Below are 25,309 nucleotides of genomic sequence, written 5' to 3' on the forward strand. Positions count from 1 at the left end.
AACTTGGTTTGGATTAATCAGTAGCTGATTGACTGGCAATCAATTGTTTATTGAATCTCTGAGCTCTCAACTGTTCTACTCAGCAGAGTAGTAAACAATGGAAATAATTTGTACTGACCAGAGAAACTCGGGTTACTGTCGCCATCATCTACGAGTCGAAGTGGCATTTAGAAACTACTGTCTCTTCAAATCCTGATGTCTTTAAGACTCAGAGCATATTCAAAATTTGTTCTAAAATATACCTAGCACCTGCCATGGTACACAAGTATTGGAATGCGGTTGACAATGGACATGAAAAGACTACCATCTGGTGTGGTATTGAAACAAATGTTTGGATAACAGTGGCTTCACCGATGGAAAATACGTTGTTCTCAACAACAATCTGGCAGAATTCTTTCACTGCTGCAAGCTCATATAATGCTATGGTGCAATGTGAGACTGTGACTTCTTGGGTATTAATCTCGTAAAACAACCAGGAGGCTGTTTTACCTATTTGGAAAATATTTTCAGGAATTTATGCCAAGTTCAAGAACAGTTCATATAAAATTGCGACAAATCTGCAGCATAATCTATGAGCAATGTTCCAAAAATGCTGCTTAGAGAAGAGAGTGCTCATTTTCTTCCCTCATTTTATGTTTCTATTGAAAGGTAACATGAAATATTAATGCTCCTTTCAGTGGTTATCAATGTAAAAAGTAGACACTTTAATCCAAACTGTTGAGCACATTTATAAGGTAGGTTGACATAAAATGCTGGCGTAGCTCAGTGGGACAGGCAGCATCTCTGGAGAGAAGGAATGGGTGACTTTTCGGGTCGAGACCCATCTTCAGACTGGTCAGGGAGTGGGCGGGACAGAGACAGAATGTAGTCGGAGACAGTAAGGCTGGTGGGAGAATTGGGAAGGGGAAGGGATGGAGAGAGAGAAAGCAAGGGTTATTTAAAGTTAGAGAAGTCAATGTTCATACCAGGTGACAATTCTCAGACACCTCCTAAAAGACCATAATATCACACACTATTTACTTCAAATAGCCCTTGCTTTCCCTCTCTCCATCCTCTCCCCCTTCACAGTTCTCCCACCCGTCTTACTGTCTCCTACTACATTCGATCTCTGTCCCACCCACTCCCCTGACATGTCTGAAAGAAAAAGGATCTCAACCCGAAACGTCACCCATTCCTTCTCTCCAGAGATGCTGCCTGTCCCGCTGAGTTACTCCAGCATTTTGTGTCTACCTTCAGTGTTCATGTCGCTGGGGTGTAGGCTACGCAAGCGAAATATGAGGTGCTGTTCCTCCAATTTGCGCTGGGCGTCACTCTGACAATGGAGGAGGCCCAGGACAAAAAGGTCAGGTTGGGAATGGGAGGGGGAGTTAAAATGCTGAGCAACCGGGAGATCAGGTAGGTTAAGGCGGACTGAGCGGAGGTGTTAAGCGAAATGATCGCCAAGCCTGCTCTTGGTCTCGCCGATGTACAGAAGTTGACACCTGGAACAGCAGATACAGCAGATGAGGTTGGAGGAGGTTCAAGTGAATCTCAGCCTCACCTGAAAAGACTTGGGGTCCTTGGATGGAGTCGAGGGGGGAGGTAAAGGGACAGGTGTTGCATTTCCTGCGATTGCAGGTGAAAGTACCTGTGGAGGGGGTGGTTTGGGTGGGAAGGGATAAGTTAACCAGGTAGTTGCAGAGGGAATGGTCTCTGCGGAAAGCGGTGGAGATGGGAAGATGCAGCCAGTAGCGGGACTCGATGGAGGTTGCAAAAGTGTTGGAGGATTGTATGCTGATTATTCTTTCCTACACATTTATAAGTTAGGTAGGTCCTATCAACTTCAAACTTTTGTATTACTTAACATTTGATGGGGAATATCATGCTCAGGTGTGGACCACCATTATTATTGACAAACCTTTTATTCACCAAAACGAATTTACTGTATAAGATTAGTGTACATTTGGTTTTTTAAAAAAAGTTGCTCACTACTGATTTTGGCAAAAATTACAGCAAATTTAAATGCAGAACTGCAAATATTAGATCAGAAAGCCATTTGGCACCAACAGTTTGTGTCAATATTTACTCTAATCTGGTTATCAGCAATAACTAATCTATTTATTAGCAATAACTAATCTAGTTGCTGATAACTAGATTAGTTATCAGCGATAACTAATCTAGTTATCAGCAATTCTTAACTCAGAATTTCACAGGCTTTAAATCTGTACGGAAATGGAAAAATAACCTGTCAAAACAAATATAACATTGGACCAGAAGCATGCAAGAAGTAACTACTCAATTAAATGATCAAATGAGTTTGATGATTTAGCATCAAGGTGACTGGTCTCTATATCCTTAGTCATTTCACCTCGGCATTCTGCACAATGGCCTTGACCATTCTCATTTTTAAAATTTTTTAAATCTAATATATATATTCAATTTGTGCATGCTTGTGTATGCAAGGGAGTTTAAAAATTGATGAAGGATCTTTGAAAGATCTGTTATTCAAATGGTCCTAGGCAGGGTCGCATTCCAGAATAGGGGTTTACCATATGGTCACAAAATAACTTGATGTGAACTATTGGACCTTGTGGGCTTGCACACAGTTAAAAGAAAAACAGGAATGCCTCTCAGTAATTTTACAATGGATGGGCAATGGTGGGACTGACATATGATGAAAGAATGGGTCAACTGGGCTTGTATTCACTGGAATTTAGAAGGATGAGAGGGGATCTTATAGAAACATATACAATTCTTAAAGGATTGGACAGGCTAGATGCAGGAAAAATGTTCCCGATGTTGGGGGAGTCCGGAACCAGGGGTCACAGTTTAAGAATAATGGGTAGGCCATTTAGGACTGAGATGAGGAAAAATGTTTTCACCCAGAAAGTTGTGAATCTGTGGAATTCTCTGCCACAGAAGGCAGTGCAGGCCAATTCACTGGATGTTTTCAAGAGAGAGTTAGATTTAGTTCTTGGGGCTAAAGGAATCAAGAGATATGGGGGTAAAAGCAGGAACGGGGTACTGATTTTAGATGATCAGCCATGATCATATTGAATGGCGCTGCTGGCTCGAAGGGCTTAATGGCCTACTCCTGCACCTATTTTTATATGTTTCAATCTTGCAGCCATCAATGTAAAATGGCAAACAATTTGGTGCATTTGATCTATTAAATTGAGGCATCATATGTTACATATTAAGAAAGGCCTTTAATTATGTTATACAAGTATCGCTGGCAATATCTCACTTACCACGCTCTCCAGTCAATCGGATGTTGACATGCTATTGTACTTTGAACAGATGCAGTTGAACAGGGGAGTTTCCAAGCCCCCTGCTGCTCTCAGGCATTGAATTGCATCTGCAATTATATTGGAATTAGTCGTTCAAATCTTTATATTAGTTTTTTTCCTTTTGTCATTAGCAGTTGGGCTTATTTTCTACATGTATTCAAAACCTTTTAACAGCCTTGTGCAGGAATTCATTCTGTCACTAAATAGGTAGAATTAATGAAAGCAACATGAAATAAAATTAAACAGACCAAATACCCGCACGTCCATTTTTAATCAAAGTTGGCAATTCCAATCAAATGAATGGAATCACACTATTTATATTAGCCATTCCTGGTTTAATGCTGGATGTGAAATAGCCCAGCTACCTCAGTGTGTAGTAGGAACAAGATCAAGGAGATCCCCAAAGCAATCTCCTGTGCTGAGGTCTTGAATAGCTTTCTCAGTCATGTTAGAATTAGTCTTTCATATCTTAATGGTAAGCCTTGTGGCAGACAATGTCAGATGTGTCTGCATCTTTGCTTTGGAATGCTCAAAAGTCAGAAAGGAGCTGACTTATGTGGATAACTTCATCCCTCTGGAACAAGTGGCCAAAGACAATATGTTTCTGCCCAATCTGCTCAAATGTGTTTTTTCTGCACTGAAATCTCTGCATAAAACTGAGCCTAGCCTGATATTACATCGTTCACTTATACGCTTTAAGGCAGCACATTTGATTATTTTCAATTTAACTCCAAGTGGACAGGATACCTTGATAAGTCCTGTGCTTAAGAATTGTCTCAAATGATTTCCCCACTATTGATGCAAGACTCCCCACCTATAATGTATCAGTTTGCCCCCTTGACTCTTCTTAAACAAAGATACATGAGCTATTCTCCTGATTTCTTTACCTTCCTCAGCCATGGGTGAGGTGTCAATGATCTCTGTCAAGTTGGCATGTTGGCCTTCATAACAAGAGGAGTTGAGTATAGGAGCAAAAAGGTCCTTCTGCAGTTGTACAGGGCCCTAGTGAGACTGCACCTGGAGTACTGTGAGCAGTTTTGGTCTCCAAATTTGAGGAAGGACATTCTTGCTATTGAGGGAGTGCAGCTTAGGTTCACTCAGTTAATTCCCGGAATGGCGGGACTGTCGTATGTTGAAAGACTGGAGCGACTAGGATTGTATACACTGGAATTTAGAAGGATGAGAGGGGATCTTATTAAAAATGTAAGATTATTAAGAGATTGGACACGTTAGAGGCAGGAAACATGTTCCCAATGTTGGGGGAGTCCAGAACCAGGGGCCACAGTTTAAAAATAAGGGGTAGACCATTTCGAACAGAGATGAGGAAAATCTTTTTCACTCAGAGAGTTGTAAATCTGTGGAATTCTCTGCCTCAGAAGGCAGTGGAGGCCAATTCTCTGGAAGCTTTCAAGAGAAAGCTAGATAGAGCTCTTAATGATAGCGGAGTCAGGGGGTATGGGGAGAAGGCAGAAACGGGGTACTGATTGTGAATGATCAGCCATGATCACATTGAATGGCGGTGCTGGCTCGAAGGGCCGAATGGCCTACTCCTGCACCTATTGTCTATTATTGTCTATTGTCAAGGCACCAGCGATTTCCTCCCTTGCTTCCCTCAATATCTTAGTATAGATTGACTGGGGACTTATCCACTTTATTGTTTTTCAAAACACCCAACATCACCTCCTTCTTAATATCAACTGCCTCAGAATGTCAACATACCCTTCCTTATTCTTACCATTTTCCAGGTCCTTCTACTTGGTGAGTACCAACACAAAGTACTCATTAAGAACCTCAAACATTAGCTCTGAGTCTATGCACAAATGCTCTCCTTTGTCTGAACTACCGACCTTAACGACCCTCTTGCTCCATATATACATAAAATGCCTTGGAATTCTGATTAATCGACTTGCCAACGACATTTCATGGCCTCTTTAAACACTCCTAATTTCTTGCTTAAATTCTTTCCTGCTTCCATTAAATTCAAAGGTCTTCTCCGATATCAGCTTCCTAAAGTTTACATATGATTCCTTTTTAACAAAACTTTTAACAATGTGGAGAATTAGGCAAAAAAGATAATCATTCATAGAAACATAGAAATTAGGTGCCGGAGGAGGCCATTCGGCCCTTTGAGCCAGCACCGCCATTCATTGTGATCATGGCTGATTATCCACAATCAGTAACCCGTGCCTGCCTTCTCCCCATTCCCCTTGATTCCTCTAGTCCCAAGAGCTCTACCAACTCTCTTTTAAATTCATCCAGTGAATTAGGCTCCACTGCCTTCTGTGGCAGAGAATTCTACAAATTCACAACTCTCTGGGTGAAAAAGTTTTTTCTCTTCTCAGTTTTAAATGGCCTCCACTTTATTCTTAGACTGTGGCCCCTGGTTCTGGATTCCCCCAATATTGGGAAGATTTTCCCTGCCTCTAGCTTGTCCAGTCCTTTTATAATTTTATATATTTCTATAAGATCCCCTCTCATCCTTTTAAATTCCAATGAATACAAACCCAGTCTTTTCACTCTTTCCTCATACGACAGTCCCGCCATCCCCGGGATTAATCTCGTGAACCTACGTTGCACTTCCTCAATAGCAAGGATGTCCTTCCTCAAATTAGGAGACCAAATTGCACACAATATTCCAGATGCGGTCTCACCAGTGCCCTGTACGACTGCAGAAGGACCTCTTTACTCCTATACTCAAATCCTCGCGTTATAAACATAGAAACATAGAAAATAGGTGCAGGAGGAGGCCATTCGCCCCTTCGAGCCAGCACCACCATTCATTGTGATCGTGGCTGATCGTCCCCAATCAATAACCCGTGCCTGCCTTCTCCCCATATCCCTTGATTCCACTAGCCCCTAGACCTCTATCTAATAAAGGCCAACATGCCAGTAGCTTTCTTCACTGCCTGCTGTACCTGCATGTTTACTTTCATGTAAACGTGTACAACGACACCCAGGTCTCTTTGCACTTCCCTTTTTCCTAATCTGACACCATTGAGGTGATAATCTACTTCTTTGTTCTTGCCGCCAAAGTGGATAACCTCACATTTATCTACATCATACTGCATCTGTCATGCATCTGCCCACCCACTCAACCTGTCCACGTCACGCTGCAACCTCCTAACATCCTCTTCGTAGTTCACACTGACACCCAGCTTTGTGTCATCTGCAAATTTGCTAGTGTTACTTGTAATTCCATCATCTAAATCATTAATATATATTGTAAATAGTTGCGGCTCCTGCATCGAGCCTTGCGGTCCACTTGTCACATTCTGACATTCATTTCTACTGTTTCCTATCTGCCAACCAATTCTCTATCCGTTAATACCCTACCCCTATGTGCTCTAATTTTGTCCACAACCTCCTGTGTGGGACCTTTATCAAAGGTTTTCTGAAAGTCCAGATACACTACATCCACTGGCTCTCCTTCATCCATTTTACCTGTCACATCCTCAAAAAATTCCAGAAGATTAGTCAAGCAGGATTTCCCCTTCATAAATCCATGCTGACTTGGACCAATCCTTTTACTGCTATCCGAATGGGCCATTATTACTTCATATAATTGACTTCAGCATCTTCCCTACCACCGATGTCAGGCTAACTGGTCTATAATTTCCTGTTTTCTCTCTCGCTCCTTTCTTGAAAAGTGGGATAACATTAGCTATCCTCCAATCCACAGGAACTGATCCTGAATCTATAGAACATTGGAAAATGATCAGCAATGCAGCCACGATTTCTAGAGCCACCTCCTTGAGTTCCCTGGGATATAGACCATCAGACCCTAGGGATTTATAAGCCTTCAGTCATATCAGTCTACCCAATACTATTTCTCGCCTAATGCAAATTTCTTTCTGTTCCTCTGTCTCCCCAGATCCTCTGTCCTCTAGAACATCTGGGAGATTGTTTGTGTCTTCCTTAGTGAAGACAGAACCAAAATACCTGTTCAACTATTCTGACATTTCATTGTTCCCCATAATAATTTTACCTGTTTCTGCCTTCAAGGGACCCACATTTGTCTTTACTAATCTTTTTCTCTTAACATGCCTAAAGAAGCTTTTACTCTCCTTCTTTATATTCTTGGCAACCTTACCTCCATACTTCATCTTTTCACCCCGTATTGCCCTTTTTGTTACCTTCTGTTGTCCTTTGAAAGTTACCCAATCCTCTGGCTTCCTGCTAGTCTTTGCTATGTTATATATCTTTTCTTTTAGTTTTATACCGTCCCTAACTTCCCTTGTCAGCCACGGTTGCCTCTTATTCCCCTTACAATCTTTCTTCCTCTTTAGAATGAAATGATCCTGTATCTTCTGGATTATGCCCAGAAATTCCTGCATTTGCTGTCCCACCGTCATTCCTGCTAGGATCCTTTCCCAGTCGACCTTGGCCAGCTCCTCTCTCATGACTTCATAGTTCCCTTTGTTCAACATTCATACACTTTGATCATTTACGAACAAAAGGATTCTTTGTGAGGATTCATACAATTTTTGAATGATAGGATCACTTCAGCCATTTGAAGATGACACCACATGTATCTTGCAGTGAATAATATTTGTTATCCAGTTGTACCAAGCAGTGGCAAAAAATTAATTGCGCACCCCACTGAAAATGTTATTTTTTTCCTCTCTGCTCTTGGTTGAGAATAAATGACCATTTCATGGCTTGTGTCTACACATTGTTTATCTGGAGAGGTCATCTTCTATGTTCACAGAGAACAGCAAAAATAATGAACAAGATGAAACTGTCTCCTAGCCATACATACTAAAAGGGCAAGAGTCAAACAGAAAGTTGAAGGCAATTTCTGCCTCCCCCGAACCGCAACTGTGCAGAAACAATATGCCCCAAGTAGTTTAACTGTTATTCTTCCTTCATATTCAGCACAATGGATTAAACTAGCTCAGCAACTGAATATACCCTGGCAACTTAAATCTTCAAGGCAACAGGAGAATTTGTATTGAGTGATCATATCAAGATAGCAGTACCAATTAAAACCATGAAAAAACCTCCAGATCATCACCTTTCATGTTGTTCCAAGGAAAATAATTCATCCACATACAATACCTAGTGACTATTCTAAATATAGATATCTGCATCTTGTTTTACTCGAATCAAAATTGCCAGAGAGCAGCACAAATCAGTCGTGGGTTTGTTGGCTGCAGGGTCACTTAGCTCCGTCCATTTCATGCTGTTTTGTTGTTTAGAAAACTAGTCATGTATTGCAGTTTTACTGTGAGCAATCTCATATTTTTTGGGACTGCCTCTTGCTGCAGCTGGCAAGCCCTTTGGTATTCCTCATTGAAACAGCAGCTCAAATATAATTTCCAAGTGACATAACCATTTCTTTCAGTTCAGTTGCAGTAATCCAGATCGAACCACTGGCATCCGTGTTAAATTGAATTTATTTGAACGCTTGTCTCCAGCTTGTTAGGAATTTGAATGGGTTCGAAAGGCAGCAATCACATTATTCTAACACAAAATTACATACTTTGTCAGTGATGGTTATAATCATATGGAATGAAAGTAACCAATATGTCCTGAAGATTGAATTAACTTCAGAAATACGAGCTGAAGTTGAGAAATATATTTGGGTTGAAATAGAATGCAGTGATTTTGTGGACCCAACAGACTGCAGATGTTGGAAAATAGAGTAAAAAATAAACTGCTGGAGGAACTGAGGGGGTCAAGCAACATCCACAGAGGCAAAGGAATGGTTAACATTTTGTGCTGAGACCCTGCATCAGGACCGAGAGAGTGGAGGGAAGAGAGGGGGGGCTGATAGCCAACAGATGAAACCAGGTGAGGTAAAGGATAACAGGCAGATGTAGCCAGCGGGGCAGGGGAAGGGGAAAGGCTGGAATTCGATAAATGGAACTAGATGAAGGGTTGATTGAACCAGATGGGGAAGATAGGAAGGATTGGCCACGAGAGAACATACGTAAGTGGATAGGTGTGTGGGTTGCGATGGGCAGATGGAACTAGGTGGGGGAGGTAACTAATCTGGGTTGCGGGGATGGCAGGTGGGCTGTAAATGGCCAAAGAGGGAACCTAGATGCACCGGTAGAAGTGGGGACAGTATACGGGAGTGCGGGTTACCTGAAATTGGAAACTTCAACATTCGTACCATACCCTAGTGGAATACGAGTGGTTGTTCATCTAGTTTGCATTTGGCCTCACCATGGCAGTGGACATGGCAGACAACGACGTCAGTTTGGGACTGGAAAGGGGAAATTAAATGATATGCAACCAGAAGCTCAAAATGGCCATTTCAGTGTGAAGCCAGAAACTTCACAAAATAATGTTATGTCTTCTTGCCTATTGAGTTGGGTAGCAGAGTGGCGCAGCAGTAGAGTTGCTGCCTTAGAGCACCAGAGACCTGGGTTCGATCCTGGTGCGGTTCGTACGGAGTTTGTACGTTCTCTCTGTGACCGTGTGGGTTTTCTCTGGGTGCTCTGATTTCCTCCCACACACAAAAGACGTACAGGTTTGTAGGTTAATTGGCTTCTGTAAATTGTAAATAGTCTCTAGCGTGTAGGATAGTGCTAGTAAAGAGGGTGATCGCTGGTCGGTGCAGACTCGGTGGGCCTGTTTCCATACTGTATTTCTAAAGTAAAGTCACTGCTTATTAATTGAATAGGAATTAAATCAATTCCCCCAAATTGTGTCAACAAGTTCCTCTCATTAAATAAACCACAGGCATTTACAAGTCATCCACTGACATGCACCAACACTCCAAATGCTCACAGCCAATGTACATGTTGCGGCAACAGAACTACATTTTTTAAAAATTCGGCAGAAGCAGAAATTACTCTAAAGATATCCTCAAGCCTTTCTGAACAAGTAACTGCAGTTGAGAAATTTTAACTGAGAAAGATAATAAAAAAATGAGAAAGACCAAAAAGTTTAACACTGGTTTGATGGTGTGCTATATTTAAATAACATATTTAATAGATCAAAATCTGATCAGTTCAAGCATGCTGAAGGGACTTCATCTGACTTGAACTCAAGGAATTCATCTCACTTCAGTTCACTGACCTGAGAAAGATAGAAATCATCAATAAACTAACGACGGTAAAGTAACCACCTAGTCATCCATTATTGTATTGTGCATTAATAATTCCATCAACATATTTCTAGTGTTATTCTGAAATATTGGCAAAAATATTTGAAACATTCATTGTTACTCAGTTTGCTCCACCCCCATATAGACTTCCATGTATGGTTTCTAGTTAATCAGGGGTAGAGATTGCGGTAGGTTTTCAAGGCCACTGCTAACCTGACAAATAATCAATGTTATTTTCTTCTATACCATGGAAGGCATTATAATGCATATTTCAGTGGTAAAAATGATCAATATAATTAAATAAAATTGATTAGGAAACAGAATTTTTGTTTTAAAAATACTGCTTGAAATTGCCTTTTTGTTCTCAGTTCGCAGGATATGGGTCTCACAGAGAAAAATCACCTTTGATCACCATAGGGATCTGGGACTTTGAATAATGCTTAACCAGCTCAAAGTGAAAATGAATGTTGACATGAACTGGAGTCAATAACAGTGTGAGCCAAGGTTTAGTTGATAGCACCCTTTATCAAATGAGAAGTCTTGGGTTTACATTTCCTTACTGAAACAAGCCAGTGCAAAGCTGACCAAGATGTTACATTATCAGAGATGACATCTTTCCAATGAGATGTTAAACTGAATCCCTCTATTTATTTTCATCTGGACACAAAAAATAGCACTACATTGGCAACAAACATGATTTCCCAATGTTTACTCCTCACTCATTACAGAAATAGATTATCCAGCCATTTGTGTAACATTTGAGATGGTTATTGTTGAACCAAATTGATTGTCGTATTTTCACAACCATTTACAGTAAAATGCTTTTGACCGACTCAAGGACTCAAGACAGGAAAGGGCACCGTATCAAAGCAAATATTTCTTCACAAAGTAATCCAGGTTTCCATTCCTGAAGTTCTTTAGAGAATCAGTTGGATTTTATGACAATTGAACAACTGCATGCCTTGATTGATAATGATTTAAGTTATTTTTAGTTATAAATTTACAGGATTTGAACTGCAGCACAGAAATCAATATGCATAACAGCAGAAAAAAGTGCTTTGCTATTAAATATTGGCTTAACCTGGCCTGCAGCAACTGTGCACACATTTCTCAGTATCCTAGCATTCATGACAAGTCTGAGTCGTAACCTTTTTTCCCTGGGCCTCCTGCATTGTCATTGTCAGCCAAACACCAATTGGAGGACCAGCACCTCATATTTCACTTGGGCAGCTTACAATGCATGGGTATGAATATTGATTTCTCTAACTTTAAGCAACCCTTGCATCCCCTCTCGCTCCGTCCCCTAGTCATCATGCTAGTTTCACTGTCATCCTGTTGAGTTTTATTGTCTGTACAACACATTATCACCTGCACCGCAGCCAACAATGGACCATTGTGGGCTCCACCTTTGCTTGATCATCATTGCTTTTTGCATTTCTTTCATTCATTTGTCCTATGTACCTTCTACATCTCTCGTTTCTCTTCCCCTGACTCAGTCTGAAGAAAGATCTCGACCCAAAACATCACTTATTCCTTTTCTCCAGAGATGCTGCCTGACCCGCGGAATTACTCCAACGTTTTGTTGGTACCTTCAGTTTGAACCAGCATCAGCAGTTCCTTCCTACATATCCTAACTTTGTGGCATGGTTTTCAATGAACCAATAATTTCTTTGCAAGCATTAAGGTCTCCCAATTGATGCCAGCCCTTGTGAATCATACAAATCTATCTGCAAATTTAGCTGAGCAGTATCCAGTCTTCAGCCCATTCATTTCATTCCACATAATAAAAATGTACATCCGAGGGCATCATCTACAATGAAGAAAATGGTATCTGCAATTTCTTGTGGTCTTGGGCAGAGCTGTTCCCAAACCAAACTGTGATGCAACCCAACAGAATGCTTTCTATGATGCATCTGTAGAGTTTGTAATAGTCACTGGAGACATGCCGAATTTCCTCAGGCTCCTCTGGAATTAGAGGTGTTGGTGTGTCTCCTTGGCTGTCACATCAATATGGTTACATCACAACAGATCATTGGTAATATTAAAGCCAAGGAACTTGAAGCTCTCAACAATTCCACTTCCGCACTCCAACATGCGTTCTGAAATCAATAATTAGTTCCTTTATCTTGTTTACATTGAGGGAGAGGTTATTGGCTTGGCACCATGTCATTAAGTTCTCTATCTCCTTCCTGTACTCCATCTCATCATTGTTTGTGACTTGGCCCACCACAATGGTGTGTCATCTGCACACTTATCAATGAAATTAGAGCTGAATTTGGCCATACAGTTGTGAGTGTACAGAAAGTATATGAGGGGACTGAGAAGTCAACATTGTGGGGCACTGGTGTTAATTATTGCGGAGGTGAGGTGGTCGCCTATCCTCACTGATTGAGGTCCGTGGGTCAGAAGTCAAGGATCCAGTAGCAGAGCGGGGAGCCAATTCCTCGGTCCAGGAGTTTGGATCAGCTTATGGTTTTCAAGGCAGAGCCACAGCCGATAAATAGGTGTCTGTAGGTGCTCAAGATAAGAGTTTAGGGCCATGGAGAAGTAGCAGAACATTTATTGCAAAGACAAACAAATTCCCCAGAAACGCATATTCCACTGTCCCAAAATAGTCTCGGCACTCCCTGGAACAGGGTGTCCCAATCTAATTTTAAAAAGTAGAAAAATCAGAATCTCAAGAAGAAAATACAAAGTGCTGGAAGAATCCAATGGGACAGGCAGCATCTGGGGAGGGAATGGTCAGGCTATTTTGCGGATCGCGACTCTTCTTCAAACTGATTGGAGTAGGGGGGTAAAAGCTGGAAAAGAGAAAAGTGAGGGGAGAAAGAGTGGGATCCTCTCACCCACCTCTCATCCTTTTCCAGCTTTATCCCCCTACTTCAATAAGTCTGAAGGGATGGGGTCTGCATTTAAAGCTTTCCTTATCTATTCCTTCTTCAGATACTGCCTCTTACTCGCTGAGTTCCTCCAGCACTTTGTGTTTTGCTCAAGAATCCAACATCTGCAGCTCCTTATGTCTCTGAATATCAAGAAACTGAATTCTCTTTTGTTGCCTTCCATTATCCAATGTAAAGCTGCAAGGACAGTGACAGAATAAAACAGAATAGTTAGTTGAGAGCAAGTGGCAGCAATAAAAGTTTGAGGGCAAGGTAACTCCGATGATACGTTATCCACTACCAACCACGATGGTCGAGCCAGAAAGCCTCTCCCTGTAGCTCAGGCCCTCAAGTCCTGACAATATCCTCATAAATCTTCTCTACACTCTATCTCACTTCGAAAGGAATTGTGGAAGGCTAGTTGTATTTAACAATTTATTAAGAAGTTATGAAACACAGTCACTTACAAAGTGAGCAGTAACAGGCTTACTGATATTCTGACAGCAAATGTTTGAGCTATTAGAAATGAAATCAGAATTTGATCAATAATAAATTGCAAATCATTTCTGACAGGAATACCAGAACATAGGCACAGAGGTTCTGATACCGCAACCTTTACCATAACTTTCAAACAAAACTCCAGGTTGGTGCTCAGTGAAATTACACAATGAATTGTCGATAGTTATTACTAAAAGGAGAAAGCAAAGCTGTAATCCTTCCAAATGGAGGTCTGTGCACAGTTCTGGTCATGCTGCTAAAGGAAGAATGTGATCAAACTGGAAATGATGCAAAAATAGATTTACAAGGATACTATCGGGGCTTGATTTACAAGTAGAGGCCGGAGAGGTTAGAATTTTTTTTCTTCTTTGAGTTGAAGAGGCCGGTGGATGACCTTAGAAGTATGTCAAATCATGAGGGGCATGGGTTCGGTGATTAGACACGGTCTTTTCCCCAAGGTAGGGGTGTCTAAAACTAAAGGGCATAGGATTAAGGCGAGAGGGGAAAGATTTACAAGGAACGTAAGTAGTAACTTTTTCCACACAAAGGTGGTGCATATATGAAATAAGCTGTCAGATTAAGTCGTAGAGGCAGGTACAATTGTAACATTTACAAGACACTTGGACAGAGATAGGAAAGGTTTGGGGGAATAAGTGGTGCTAGCTTGGTTAGGCAAGTTTATTGGCACGGGCGAGTTGGGCTGAAGGGCCCATTTCTGTGACATTTAGCTCGTCGCTATGACTTCAGTTCAACACATCTAAGTAATTGAGAACTAAAAATGGCATTTAAATGGGGGAAAATTGTATTTTAAAATTCAAGACATCAGTGTTAAAGGATCTTTGACCTTATACCACAATGGCATTGAGCAGGATGAGCAGCAAAATGCATTGAAGAACGCAATAACAAAACAGGAATTAAAATAACATTATATCTATTATTTTAAAGATTTTAGAGTGAAGAATAAAATACTGAATGCTTACTGAGGATGATAATCAAAATACCACTTAATAAAAATGAAACACAAAAATCCACCATATTATGAAATATTAAAAAATTCCAATACAAAAAGAATTAGCTGCCTTAGGTGACCGATTTAGCTATAAGCAAGGAAATTAGTATTTCCCCAGAGATAAACAATGATTACTGAAAAGAACATAATGTAATTATGGCAACTGAGTGGTTTTAAATTCCTCACTGGATCTACAACATCGAGAGTACAAGATCCCACATAACGGAATCAAGGGTTATGGGGAGAAAGCAGGAGTGGGGTACTGATTTTGGATGATCAGCCACGATCTGCACATATTGAATGGCAGCGCTGGCTCAAAGGGCCGAATGGTCTACTCCTGCACCTGTTTTCTATGTTTCTATAACCTGACAAAGAAACTATCAAGTGCACGAGTTCAGCTCCTGTGGAGAAAAGGAACTGAGCTAAACAACAAGAACTTGCCTGCATGATTGCCAGTGAATAAGTGATAACACTGGTTTTGCAATCACCGGCAATAGTGCATGGCACTAACCTTAAAAATTACAAAGAAGGCAATCTCTCTGGCGTGTACCTCTTTCTCTGAGTTTGGTCGTGGTCAGGCACCATTTCCAGGGACTTCCTCACAGATGGCAAAACAAGAAATAAAATGTGAAGTTTTAAACTAATAACTTGGATTGTTTTCTCGCTAATGCCAGATGTAGAAGGGAAACCTGATAGAAGTATATAAAATTATGAGAGGTGTTGATGGGGCAGAAACCTTTTCCCTCAAAATGGAAATGCCAAAGACTAGAGGGCACAGCTTTAAGGTGTGAGGGGTAAAGTACAAAGGAGATATGCAGGACTAGAAAGGACACAAAGTGCTGGAATAACTCGCCAAGTCAGACACCATCTATGTCTGAAGAAGGGTCTCGACCCGAAAAGTCACCCATTCCTTCTCTCCCGAGATGCTGCCTGACCTGCTGAGTTACTCCAGCATTTTGTGAATAAATCGATTTGTACCAGCATCTGCAGTTATTTTCTTATACCATCTATGGAGAATTTGGATAGCTGACGTTTTGGTTCGAGACCCTTCTTCTGGGTAAAGTTTTCTTTTCCCCCCAGCAGGGGTAGTGGGTGCCTGGAACACACTGCCATGGATGGTGATGGAAGCTGATACAACAGTGGCATTTAAGAGGCTTTTAGATGGACAAGTGGATATGCAGGAAATGGAGAGATACGGATCATGTGCAGGCAGGTTAGATTTGTTTATCTTAGCATCATGTTTGGCATGGACATTGTGGGCCAAGGTCCTGTTCCTGTTTTGTGCTTTTCTATGTTTTGTGTTCTCATAATTTTTATTTTTAAAAAAAATTTTTTTAAAGAGTACAAAATAAAATTTGAAATATACAAATCTACATGGAATCCAAAACATTAAACCATAAAATGCAATATTTTATGTATCAGTCAGTGAAGTAATTATGAGAGAAATATTGTATAGACACAAAATTAGTTTACGGTTTGGGTGCTGTAAAGTTGGTACATAGTAATTATTGCCTAATGTCACTGGAACCGTGTATAAAATAATACCGTGGTGCAGCCTGTAAAGCTGGTGCCTCACAGCATCAGAGACCCCTGTTCGATCCCAACCTTTCGTGCTGCCTCAGTGGAGTTTGCATATTCTTACTGTGACTGTGTGGCTTTCATACAGATGCTCCGGTATTCTCCTACATCCCAAAGATGTGGGGGTTTGCAGGTTAATTTGTCTTGGTTAATTACCTCTAGTGTGTATGGAGTGGATGCCAAAGTGTGGCTACTTCGAACTAGTGTGAAAGGGTGATAAATGGTTAGCTTGGATACATTGGACCTAAAGGTCTCTTACAATCAATTAAATCAATCAATATCTTCCGGACATATGGCCATTTACTTTATCAACAGTTCACAATTATCTTAGGTTATTATCAAATCACTTTCTTTTCTGAAGATGATCGAGAAGAATCCGAAACATCATACCCTATGGAAATGGCAACTTCTTAATTTTTACCTTTAACTCCAAGTGTATATTCCAGAAAGTGTTATCATCTTCACAATGTAATGAGTTAAGGTCAATGGCCATGATGCCATTATAATTGCAAAGTCCAAAGTACTAACTGAAAAACCAAAAGATTAAGGTTGAAATCTGAAGTAAAAGCAGAAAATGCTGATAATACTTAGATTAGACAGTTAACACTTCTTTGTGACTCCTCCAAAGAAAGATCATTGCTCAGATATATTAAATGTGCTTCTCTCTCCCCAGATGCCATCTGACCTACTAAGCATTTCCTCAGTTTTTTGCTGATATTGAAAGCTATTAAATTGCACAATACGGTTGAAATCTTTTTGAAAATCTGCATCTTCACCTTGCTAATCAGCAGTTCAATGAAAGGCAAAAATAAAACTTAGATTGATCTTTTACAATAATGTAATTGTCTTCAGCACCAGATTATGCATTGCATTGTATTAGGTGAAATGATAAAACCGTATACTCTGAATTACTGAGCGCTGCAGCACAACAATCCATGAGTTTGAACTATGATTACAGTCTATGACTATTCAATAAAAGCTTTCTATATCTTGAAATTAACCACCAATATCGCTCACATCTCAATTCATCTTATCGGATGGCCTTCAGAGAAATGGACTTTAGTATTTCATTCATGATTTTTTGTGACACAAATTTTCAAATAAAATTATCTTAGTAATACTTCAATCACATCAGTTGCTTGGTATTCTTGACGGGACTAACAGACATATTAGAAACATAGAAAATAGGTGCAGGAGGAGGCCATTTGGCCCTTCGAGCCAGCACCACCATTCATTGTGATCATGGCTGATCATCCACAATCAGTAACTTGTGCCTGCCTTCTCCCCATATCCCTTGATTCCACTAGCTCCCAGAGCCCTATCTAACTCTCTCTTAAATTCATCCAGTGAATTGGACTCCAATGCCTTCTGTGGCAGAGAATTCCACAAATTCACAACTCTCTGGGTGAAAAAGTTTCTTCTAACCTCAGTTTTAAATGGCCTCCCCATTATTCTTAGATTGTGCCCCCTGGTTTTGGATTCCCCCAGCACTGGGAACATTTTTCCTGCATCTAGCTTGTCCAGTCCTTTTATAATTTTATACGTCTCTATAAGATCCCCTCTCATGCTTCTAAACTCCAGTGAATACAAGCCCAGTCTTTCCAATCTTTCCTCATATGAGTCCCGCCATCTCGGGGATTAACCTCGTGGACCTATGCTGCTCTGCCTCAATAGCAAGGACGTCCTTCCTCAAATTGGGAGATCAAAACTGCACACAATACTCCAGATGTAGTCTCACCAGGGCCCTATACAACTGCAGAAGGACCTCTTTACTCCTGGACTCAAATCCTCTCGTTATGAAGGCAAACATGCCATTACCTTTCTTCACTGCCTACTGTACCTACATGCTTACTTTCACTGACTGGTGTACAAAGACACCCAGGTCTCGTTGCACGACCCCTTTACCTAATCTGACACCAATGAGATAATAATCTGCCTCCTTGTTTTTGCCGCCAAAGTGGATAAACTCACATTTATCTACATTATACTGCATCTGCCCACTCACTCAACCTGTCCAAGTCACCCTGCAACCTCCTAATATCCCCTTCGTGGTTCACACTGCCACCCAGCTTTGTGTCATCTGCAAATTTGCTAGTGTTACTTCTAATTCCATCATCCAAATCATTAATATATATCGTAAATAGTTGCGGCCCCAGCACCGAGCCTTGCGGCACTCCACTTGCCATTCCTGCCATTCTGAAAAGGACCCATTTATTTCTACTTTTTGCTTCCTGTCTGCCAACCAATTCTCTATCATGTCAATACCAATACCATGTGCTCTGATTTTGCTCACCAACCTCCCGTGTGGGACCTTATCAATGACTTTCTGAAGTCTAGATACATTACATCCACTGGCTCTCCTTCATCAATTTTACTTGTCACATCCTCAAAAAGTTCCAGAAGATTAGTCAAGCAGGCTTTCCCCTTCATAAATCCATGCTGACTTGGACCAATCCTTTTACTGCTATCCAAATGCGCTGTTATTACCTTTTTAATAATTGACTCCAGCATCTTCCCCGCCACCGATGTCAGGCTAACTGGTCTATAATCTCTCCCCCCCCCCCCCCCCCCCCATACTATTTAGTTTAAACCCACCCATGAAGCAGTGGCAAACCTGCCTGCCAGATTACTGGTCCCCCCCGCCTGTTGAGGTGCAACCCATCCCTTTTGTACAATTCACCCTTATCCCAAAACAGATCTCAGTGGTCTACTCTACAGGGATCTGTCCTGGGACTTCTGATGTTTGAGATATATATAAATTACTTAGACCTAAACGTAGATGGGCTGACAACTAAGTTTCTAGACATCAAAATTGGGGGAGTTACAGACAGTGAGGATAGCTGTCAAAGTATACAGCGGAACATAGATCAGCTACAGGAATGGGCAGATCAATGGCAGATAGAGTTTAATCCAAGCAGGAGTGTGCTGGTGGACTTTACGGAGTGGAATACAAGGTGAAAGTACTGAGTAAATGACAAGGCTCTTAACAGCACTGATGTACTGGGGGGTCCAAGTCTGTTGCTCCCTGAAACTGGCCACACAACCAGATAGAGTGGCAAAGAATGCTTATGGTATGCTTGTTTTCATTGGTTATTTTGAGTTTCAGAGTCAGGAGTCATGTTGCAGGTTTATATGACTTTAGTTAGGCCACATTTGGAGTAATGTGTACAGTTCTGATTGCCCCATTGCAGGAAGGTCATGGAGGTTTTGGAAAGGTTGTAGAAGAGTTTACCAGAATGCTGCCTGGCTATAGATGGTAATAGCTAAAAGGAATGGCTGGACAATCTTAGATTATTTTCTCTAGGGCTTTGGAGGAAATCTGATAGAAGTATATAAAAATATGAGAGGCAAAGAATTGGATAGAAAGAATGTTTTCCCCAGGGTGGAAATCCCAAAGGCTAAAGGGCATAGGTTTAAGAGGATAGGGGAAATGTGCGGGGAAGTTTTTATTTTACGCACAGAGTGGTGGGTGCTTAGAATGCACTGCCAGAAGTAATGGTGGAGGTAGATATGATAAGGAGATTTTAAAGGCTTTTAGAGAGGCACATGGATATGCATGGAATATAGATGTGGATGACCTGCAAGCAGAGGAGATTAATTTAATTTGGCATCATGTAGGTCCAAGGATCTGTTTCTGTGCTGTATTGTTCTTGGAGGTGAATATAAACATTCAAGTAATATTTATTGAGTCGCAGCTGAGCAATTGCTGCAACTGGAACATTGATCAATGTGGCATTCTGGTCTGTTTAAAGGACACTGACTTTTACAATTACACAACTCATCATTTGTTTAAGAATAACACATTTGGACACCATATCTGAGAAAGGATGTGTTAGTTCTGGAGAGGGTCCAGAGGAGGTTTACAAGAATGATCCCAGGATTGAGTGGGTTAACATATGATGAGAGTTTGATGGCACTGGGCCTGTACACGCTGGGGTTTAAAAGAATGAGAGGGGACCTCATTAAAATATAAATAGTGAAAGGCTTGGATAGAGTGGATGTGGAGGATTTTTCCACTAGTGGGAGAATCTACGACTAGAGGTCATAGCCTCAGAATTAAAGGAAGCTGAGGAGGAATTTTCTTAGTCAGAGGTTGGTGACTCTGTGGAATTCTTTGCCACAGAAGGCTATGGAAGCCGTCAATTGATATTTTTTGGGCAGAGATAGATAGATTCTTGATTAGTATGGATGTCAGGGGTTATGGGGAGAAGGCAGGAGAATGGGGTTATGAGGGAGAGATAGATCAGCCATGATTGAATGGCAGACTAGATGGGCCAAATGGCCTAATTCTTCCCTTTCCTCTAATCCTTTCATTTATGACCTTATGAGGACATTACACATGAATTTAGCAAACATTTATTTAAAACGTCCTTAAAAAATGACAAAAGTGGATTATGTTTCCTCACCAATTAAAAAGTATTGGCATATGAATAATGTCACAGACATACGATGTTTGTATATAAAACATTTTTAAACTTTATTGAACTGATTTTAATGCTGCTTTCATTTTACAGTTAAAGCTATCAAACTACATAAACTTAAAACATAGAAAGCTCTTGCACACAGTGATATCCTAAACAAGATTTTTAACAAGATTCTTCTGAGACTGAAATATGAATTAAGGTTAATTTAATAGCAAAAATAAAATATGGAATTACACTGATTTTGGCCATTATCCAATACAACAGGACTACAATATTTTACACATCATGACTGAGCATTTTACACATGTACAGTAACTATCAGTAAAAGCGATCTTGAATTGAATGACATTGATACTAAAGCTAAATGTAAACCAGATTGTCGCCTGTTTTATGGTATTAAAGTGTTATTCATTTTTGCTAGTAGTTGACAAAAAAATCTTTACAATCCATATCCATGATTATGAATACAGTGTACTTGCTTAAAAAATTAGGCTTGTAATTACAACTTTTGGAAATAAGACCAAGGTAGTACTTTAAAATGTTTTAAACAGTATTTTGGCTAATGCACATCAGTTAATGGGGAGGGGCAGGTGAAATCAATGTGATTACGCTAATGGAGATAGACTATCTAAAATTCAAAGAATAGGTCATCACTGATGAGATCAGTTCATGAAATGATCAGGAAAAAGAGAGATCCCTTAATCTATAGCTGATGATTAGCCGCTCATTGCAATGTGGGAATGTGCTTGCTCTGCATTTGTTGTGAAAGATCATATGAGGAATGCATTGTGTCAAAACAATGGCCCAATTAAATGGCTATCATATACACCACCAAGCATGGTGCTATAGTTGCAGGAGGGGTGGATGGGTAAGAACAGTGGACAGGGGGCAGATTGCTATAGAAGGGAAAAACAAGAATAACAGGAACCACGGCAGCTCAAAGATTTTTGTTGGATGTGGTGCATGTCTAAAGAAACAAGATCATAATTATTTCTTTTTTTAATGGGCAGAGCCCAATTCCAAGATCACTGCAGATTCAGAGTAGAAAATTTAGAAAACATTTAGTGCACTGAAATGGGAAAACTACCCCTTTAATTAAATTCAAAATAAGCACCATTAACTGCGGAGACCTAGCGGAGAGCACAAAAACGGTACACGGTTATTTTTAAAATTCATTGCATTTTTCTATCTTTATTCTTGTTATAAAAACCAAAATTCCAAATGGTACTTACAATTAATAAAATAGCAAAATCAATAAATGAAACCATTTGGTAACCATCTATTACTGAAGAGTTTTCCATGCCCACAACATTTAAAAAAAAGTTGGTCTGCTATGTCAACTTGAGATTTAACCTGTACACCACAAATCCTTTACAACACAAATCCTTTAAAATTAAAGGAGATTTTCCAGCACATTTGCTGCAATCAAGTTTAGATCATGATTGAACAGGGGTGGTAGGGAGATTGCTGTGAGGTAGTGCCTGACTTCACCTAGAACCAACCAATTACATCTATTTCAATTTGAAGCACATGCTGTTATTACTGGGCCATCTTTCCTTGCCCATGAAAAAGACAATTATTAATTCCACTGAAGATGAACTGCAGTTAAAGCATGCAAGCATCAGCAAATACTCTGAGCATTATTAGTGCAACAGACTGTGCTGTGCATTAACTTCTGTTAGTCTATTTCTATGTTCCAAACCTGAAATGAAAAACACAAGCACCTGCAGCAACATGCAAGTTTTGAATTTAATTTAGCCCAAAGCTAACGAGGCACACAAGCATGCAGTGCACCTGTGAAACTGAAATTCTTTCCATCTTGACTGACATGCTCCATCAGTCCACTCTTCTGACCATGTAAATAACTGAGAGCCCAGCTGTTTATCTGGGCGTGAGATCTGGAGATTAATAAAAAAAATGTAAAATAAGCTTTACTCTGGCTGTGAAGTATCAACGTGAGCAGGATATACCAGCACAGAATGCTAATGGATGGGCTTGGTTGGATTACCTGCATCAATTTATCCAGATTCAATCCAAATAAATCTTGGTGTAAATAGAAGTGGGCCATAAATTTTTCTTTTGACGTTAATTTGTACACAAATCACGTTGAGCATGAGCAGCATTACTTAATCTGGTAATTTAGTTAAAAAAAGGCCTGTATTAATCTTCGTCTACTAAAATATTAAGATCTACAATTGCAGAAAAATAAAATCTTCAACTCACTTTTTAAACAGTAAAAGTGCTAAACATCCTAGAAAAGAGTAAGGCAAATAATAAGGAGAGGAGAGTAGCAAATGAAGTATTATGCAGTGAGAAATTTGATTAGTGAAATGCATATTAATAATGTGTTTCTTGCATGCTGAAGAGACATTACGATGAACATTAAAATAATTCTACCCTTCAGACATTAAAAGGTTAGGTTTTAAATGACAGTACTACTGCACACCAACAACTTGCTGTCAGATGAAGTAAAAGGAAAGATTGCCGAGCAAAACTGCCACCCGTTTTGCATCAGCAAAACATTCAACCACAATCATTACTCTATTGATACGAATGTCAGCAATTTCCACCACTATTACCACCATGATTACCATCAAATAAGCCATGACCAATATATTGCTACAGGCAGTTTGTTAATAATGATGATTGAAAGCATAAACATACTGAACTTGATAAGTTATTACCGCAGAAGAGGTTTAGTGTGAGCATGCAGTATAGCATTTTTTATGATATTTTTCAGCTGGAAAGAAGCATATTAGTGCTGAGTTACATACCTGTCCATACATATCTGGAATCATTCAATAAAGGTATTTGTGCATCTGTCCAGGTTTAAGCTTTAGTAAGTGTCCACTTCTAAAAGTAAACACCCATTCTGCAATCATGTAAACTATTCAATATTGTAGAAAACAACCAGTGAAGAAAATAATTCCCAAAAACAAACCATCAATTTATAGTGGGGCAGAGTGGGATTGGCGGGGAGATGGGCAGTAGAGGTCAGATCTCTTTCAAATAGGAAATTTGGCATTATACGCTTTGGTCAAAAAAGTAAAATACTGACAAGTTAGTTATTCCAGATGTCAGACGGTAAACACCCGAAGTGAAAGGTAGGTCTGTTGTAGTTGCTTCACCATTATAAGTTCTGTCACACAGTTCACCAACTCCTTGGAGGAGAAGGGTGGCTTTCTATTTTTTTTTAATATTAAAAGAATTTACATGTGTGCATACAGGAGCAAGGGGGAAGGGGAGAACCATGTAGTTGTCCATTCAACCTTTGAGTGAACATGTTCTGCAACACAGTTGTTGAAGCACTTTCCGTTGGCAAAGGCTGTTCTTTTTCACCAGGACGCAGAAACTTCCCTCGGCCCACGATTCTTCCGTTGCTTTCCAGAGATCAGGATCACAGAGATAGGAGTTTGAAGGTTGAGGAGGTGGAAGCAGAAGGACGAAGTGGATGATTGTCAGACAGGGCAGAAGGAGCCAGTCAAGAAGGTGACAGAAGCAATTTTATTTTGTTCATCAGGGGTAATTGTATCCAACAGGAAGTAAGTTTTCATTTTTTTTTCAATAAGTGATTTTATTCCATTTTTTTGAAGGGGGAAAAAAGATCAAAGAGGAAGACATTAGAAAACAGGTCTTTAAAATATCATGAAAGTGAATCATAACCACAGACAAAAGATCTGTTTAATTACATTAAAGAAGGCAAAATAGGAATCTAGGGGGAAAAAAGGCATAAAATAACCAGCTGAAAACCTTACCTTTGTAATCGTAACGATTAATCCATGCATAGAACACATCGTAAAAACACGAGTGGCCATTTCAAAAAATCAACCACTATCAGTATGAATTTTATGGTTTCTATAGTGATCACGGAAATACATACTGACCACTTTTCTTAGACCTTGCAAAATTAATTGACAGGCCAGCACAATCCAGTTCTTAGGCTAGAGGGGAATGTGCAGTAGCACTCACAAGGGTTCAATACAGTGACACATTTGGACAGGGATGTAAAAGGCACACATTTCCCAATCTGACAGAGGACATAAAACTCGGAAACACCTTGAACTGTGAGGAAGCTAATATTAGACAGTGGATAAAGGCAGGCTGTGGAACACAGAACACGCGATAACATTTAATACAGAAGAATGCAAAGTGCTCCATTTTTGTAAGAATGAAAGCCACAGGTTAAACCAGAGGCTGCAGAAATTTACTAAAATAGTTCTAAGAATGTGGATAATTTGACAAGCGGGGGACTATACTCTTTGGAGAAAATAAGATCAGAGAGTGAAAATTATGATGGATCTATTAAAGTTACAGATGTGTGAAGAACCAGGAAACAGAGTTATGGAGATTGGGAAACAAACCAAAAGCAGTGCAAGAGGAACCATTTAAAAAAATTAGGAATAGGATTTTAAATCCATTGTGAGGGGACTAGCGGGTGAGATTTGAACCTCATATTATGATCAAAATGGCACAAAAGATATGAGCAATTTGGTTCAGTTATAGAAAATGCAAAGGGAAGGAATAAAATCAATGGTAACATTATGGATTTTGTGGTGGGGAAGATTTGGAACCGTGCAAGCTACTGCATCGTGGTG

At 40.1% G+C, this 25,309-nt stretch overlaps 1 protein-coding gene across 4 annotated transcripts in view; it reads right to left on the reverse strand.

Annotated features, from left to right (window-relative positions):
- pcsk5b (proprotein convertase subtilisin/kexin type 5b) overlaps nt 1-25,309 on the reverse strand; it is a 254,563-nt gene that overhangs the window by 60,794 nt on the left and 168,460 nt on the right. For 2 of the 4 annotated variants that reach the window (XM_078396244.1, XM_078396242.1), the window contains exon 21: nt 20,782-24,094. The exons of 1 other annotated variant lie outside the window; for it this stretch is intronic. In XM_078396244.1, coding sequence (XP_078252370.1) covers nt 23,979-24,094 — 116 coding nt within the window. In that variant the 3' untranslated portion in view covers nt 20,782-23,978. Of the gene's footprint in view, nt 1-20,781; nt 24,095-25,309 lie in introns of those variants that run through there. One more of the 4 variants, XM_078396243.1, reaches the window with a different exon arrangement.

The sequence above is a fragment of the Rhinoraja longicauda genome, chromosome 3 (genome assembly GCF_053455715.1).
Source record: "Rhinoraja longicauda isolate Sanriku21f chromosome 3, sRhiLon1.1, whole genome shotgun sequence".
Classification (NCBI taxonomy): domain Eukaryota; kingdom Metazoa; phylum Chordata; class Chondrichthyes; order Rajiformes; family Arhynchobatidae; genus Rhinoraja; species Rhinoraja longicauda.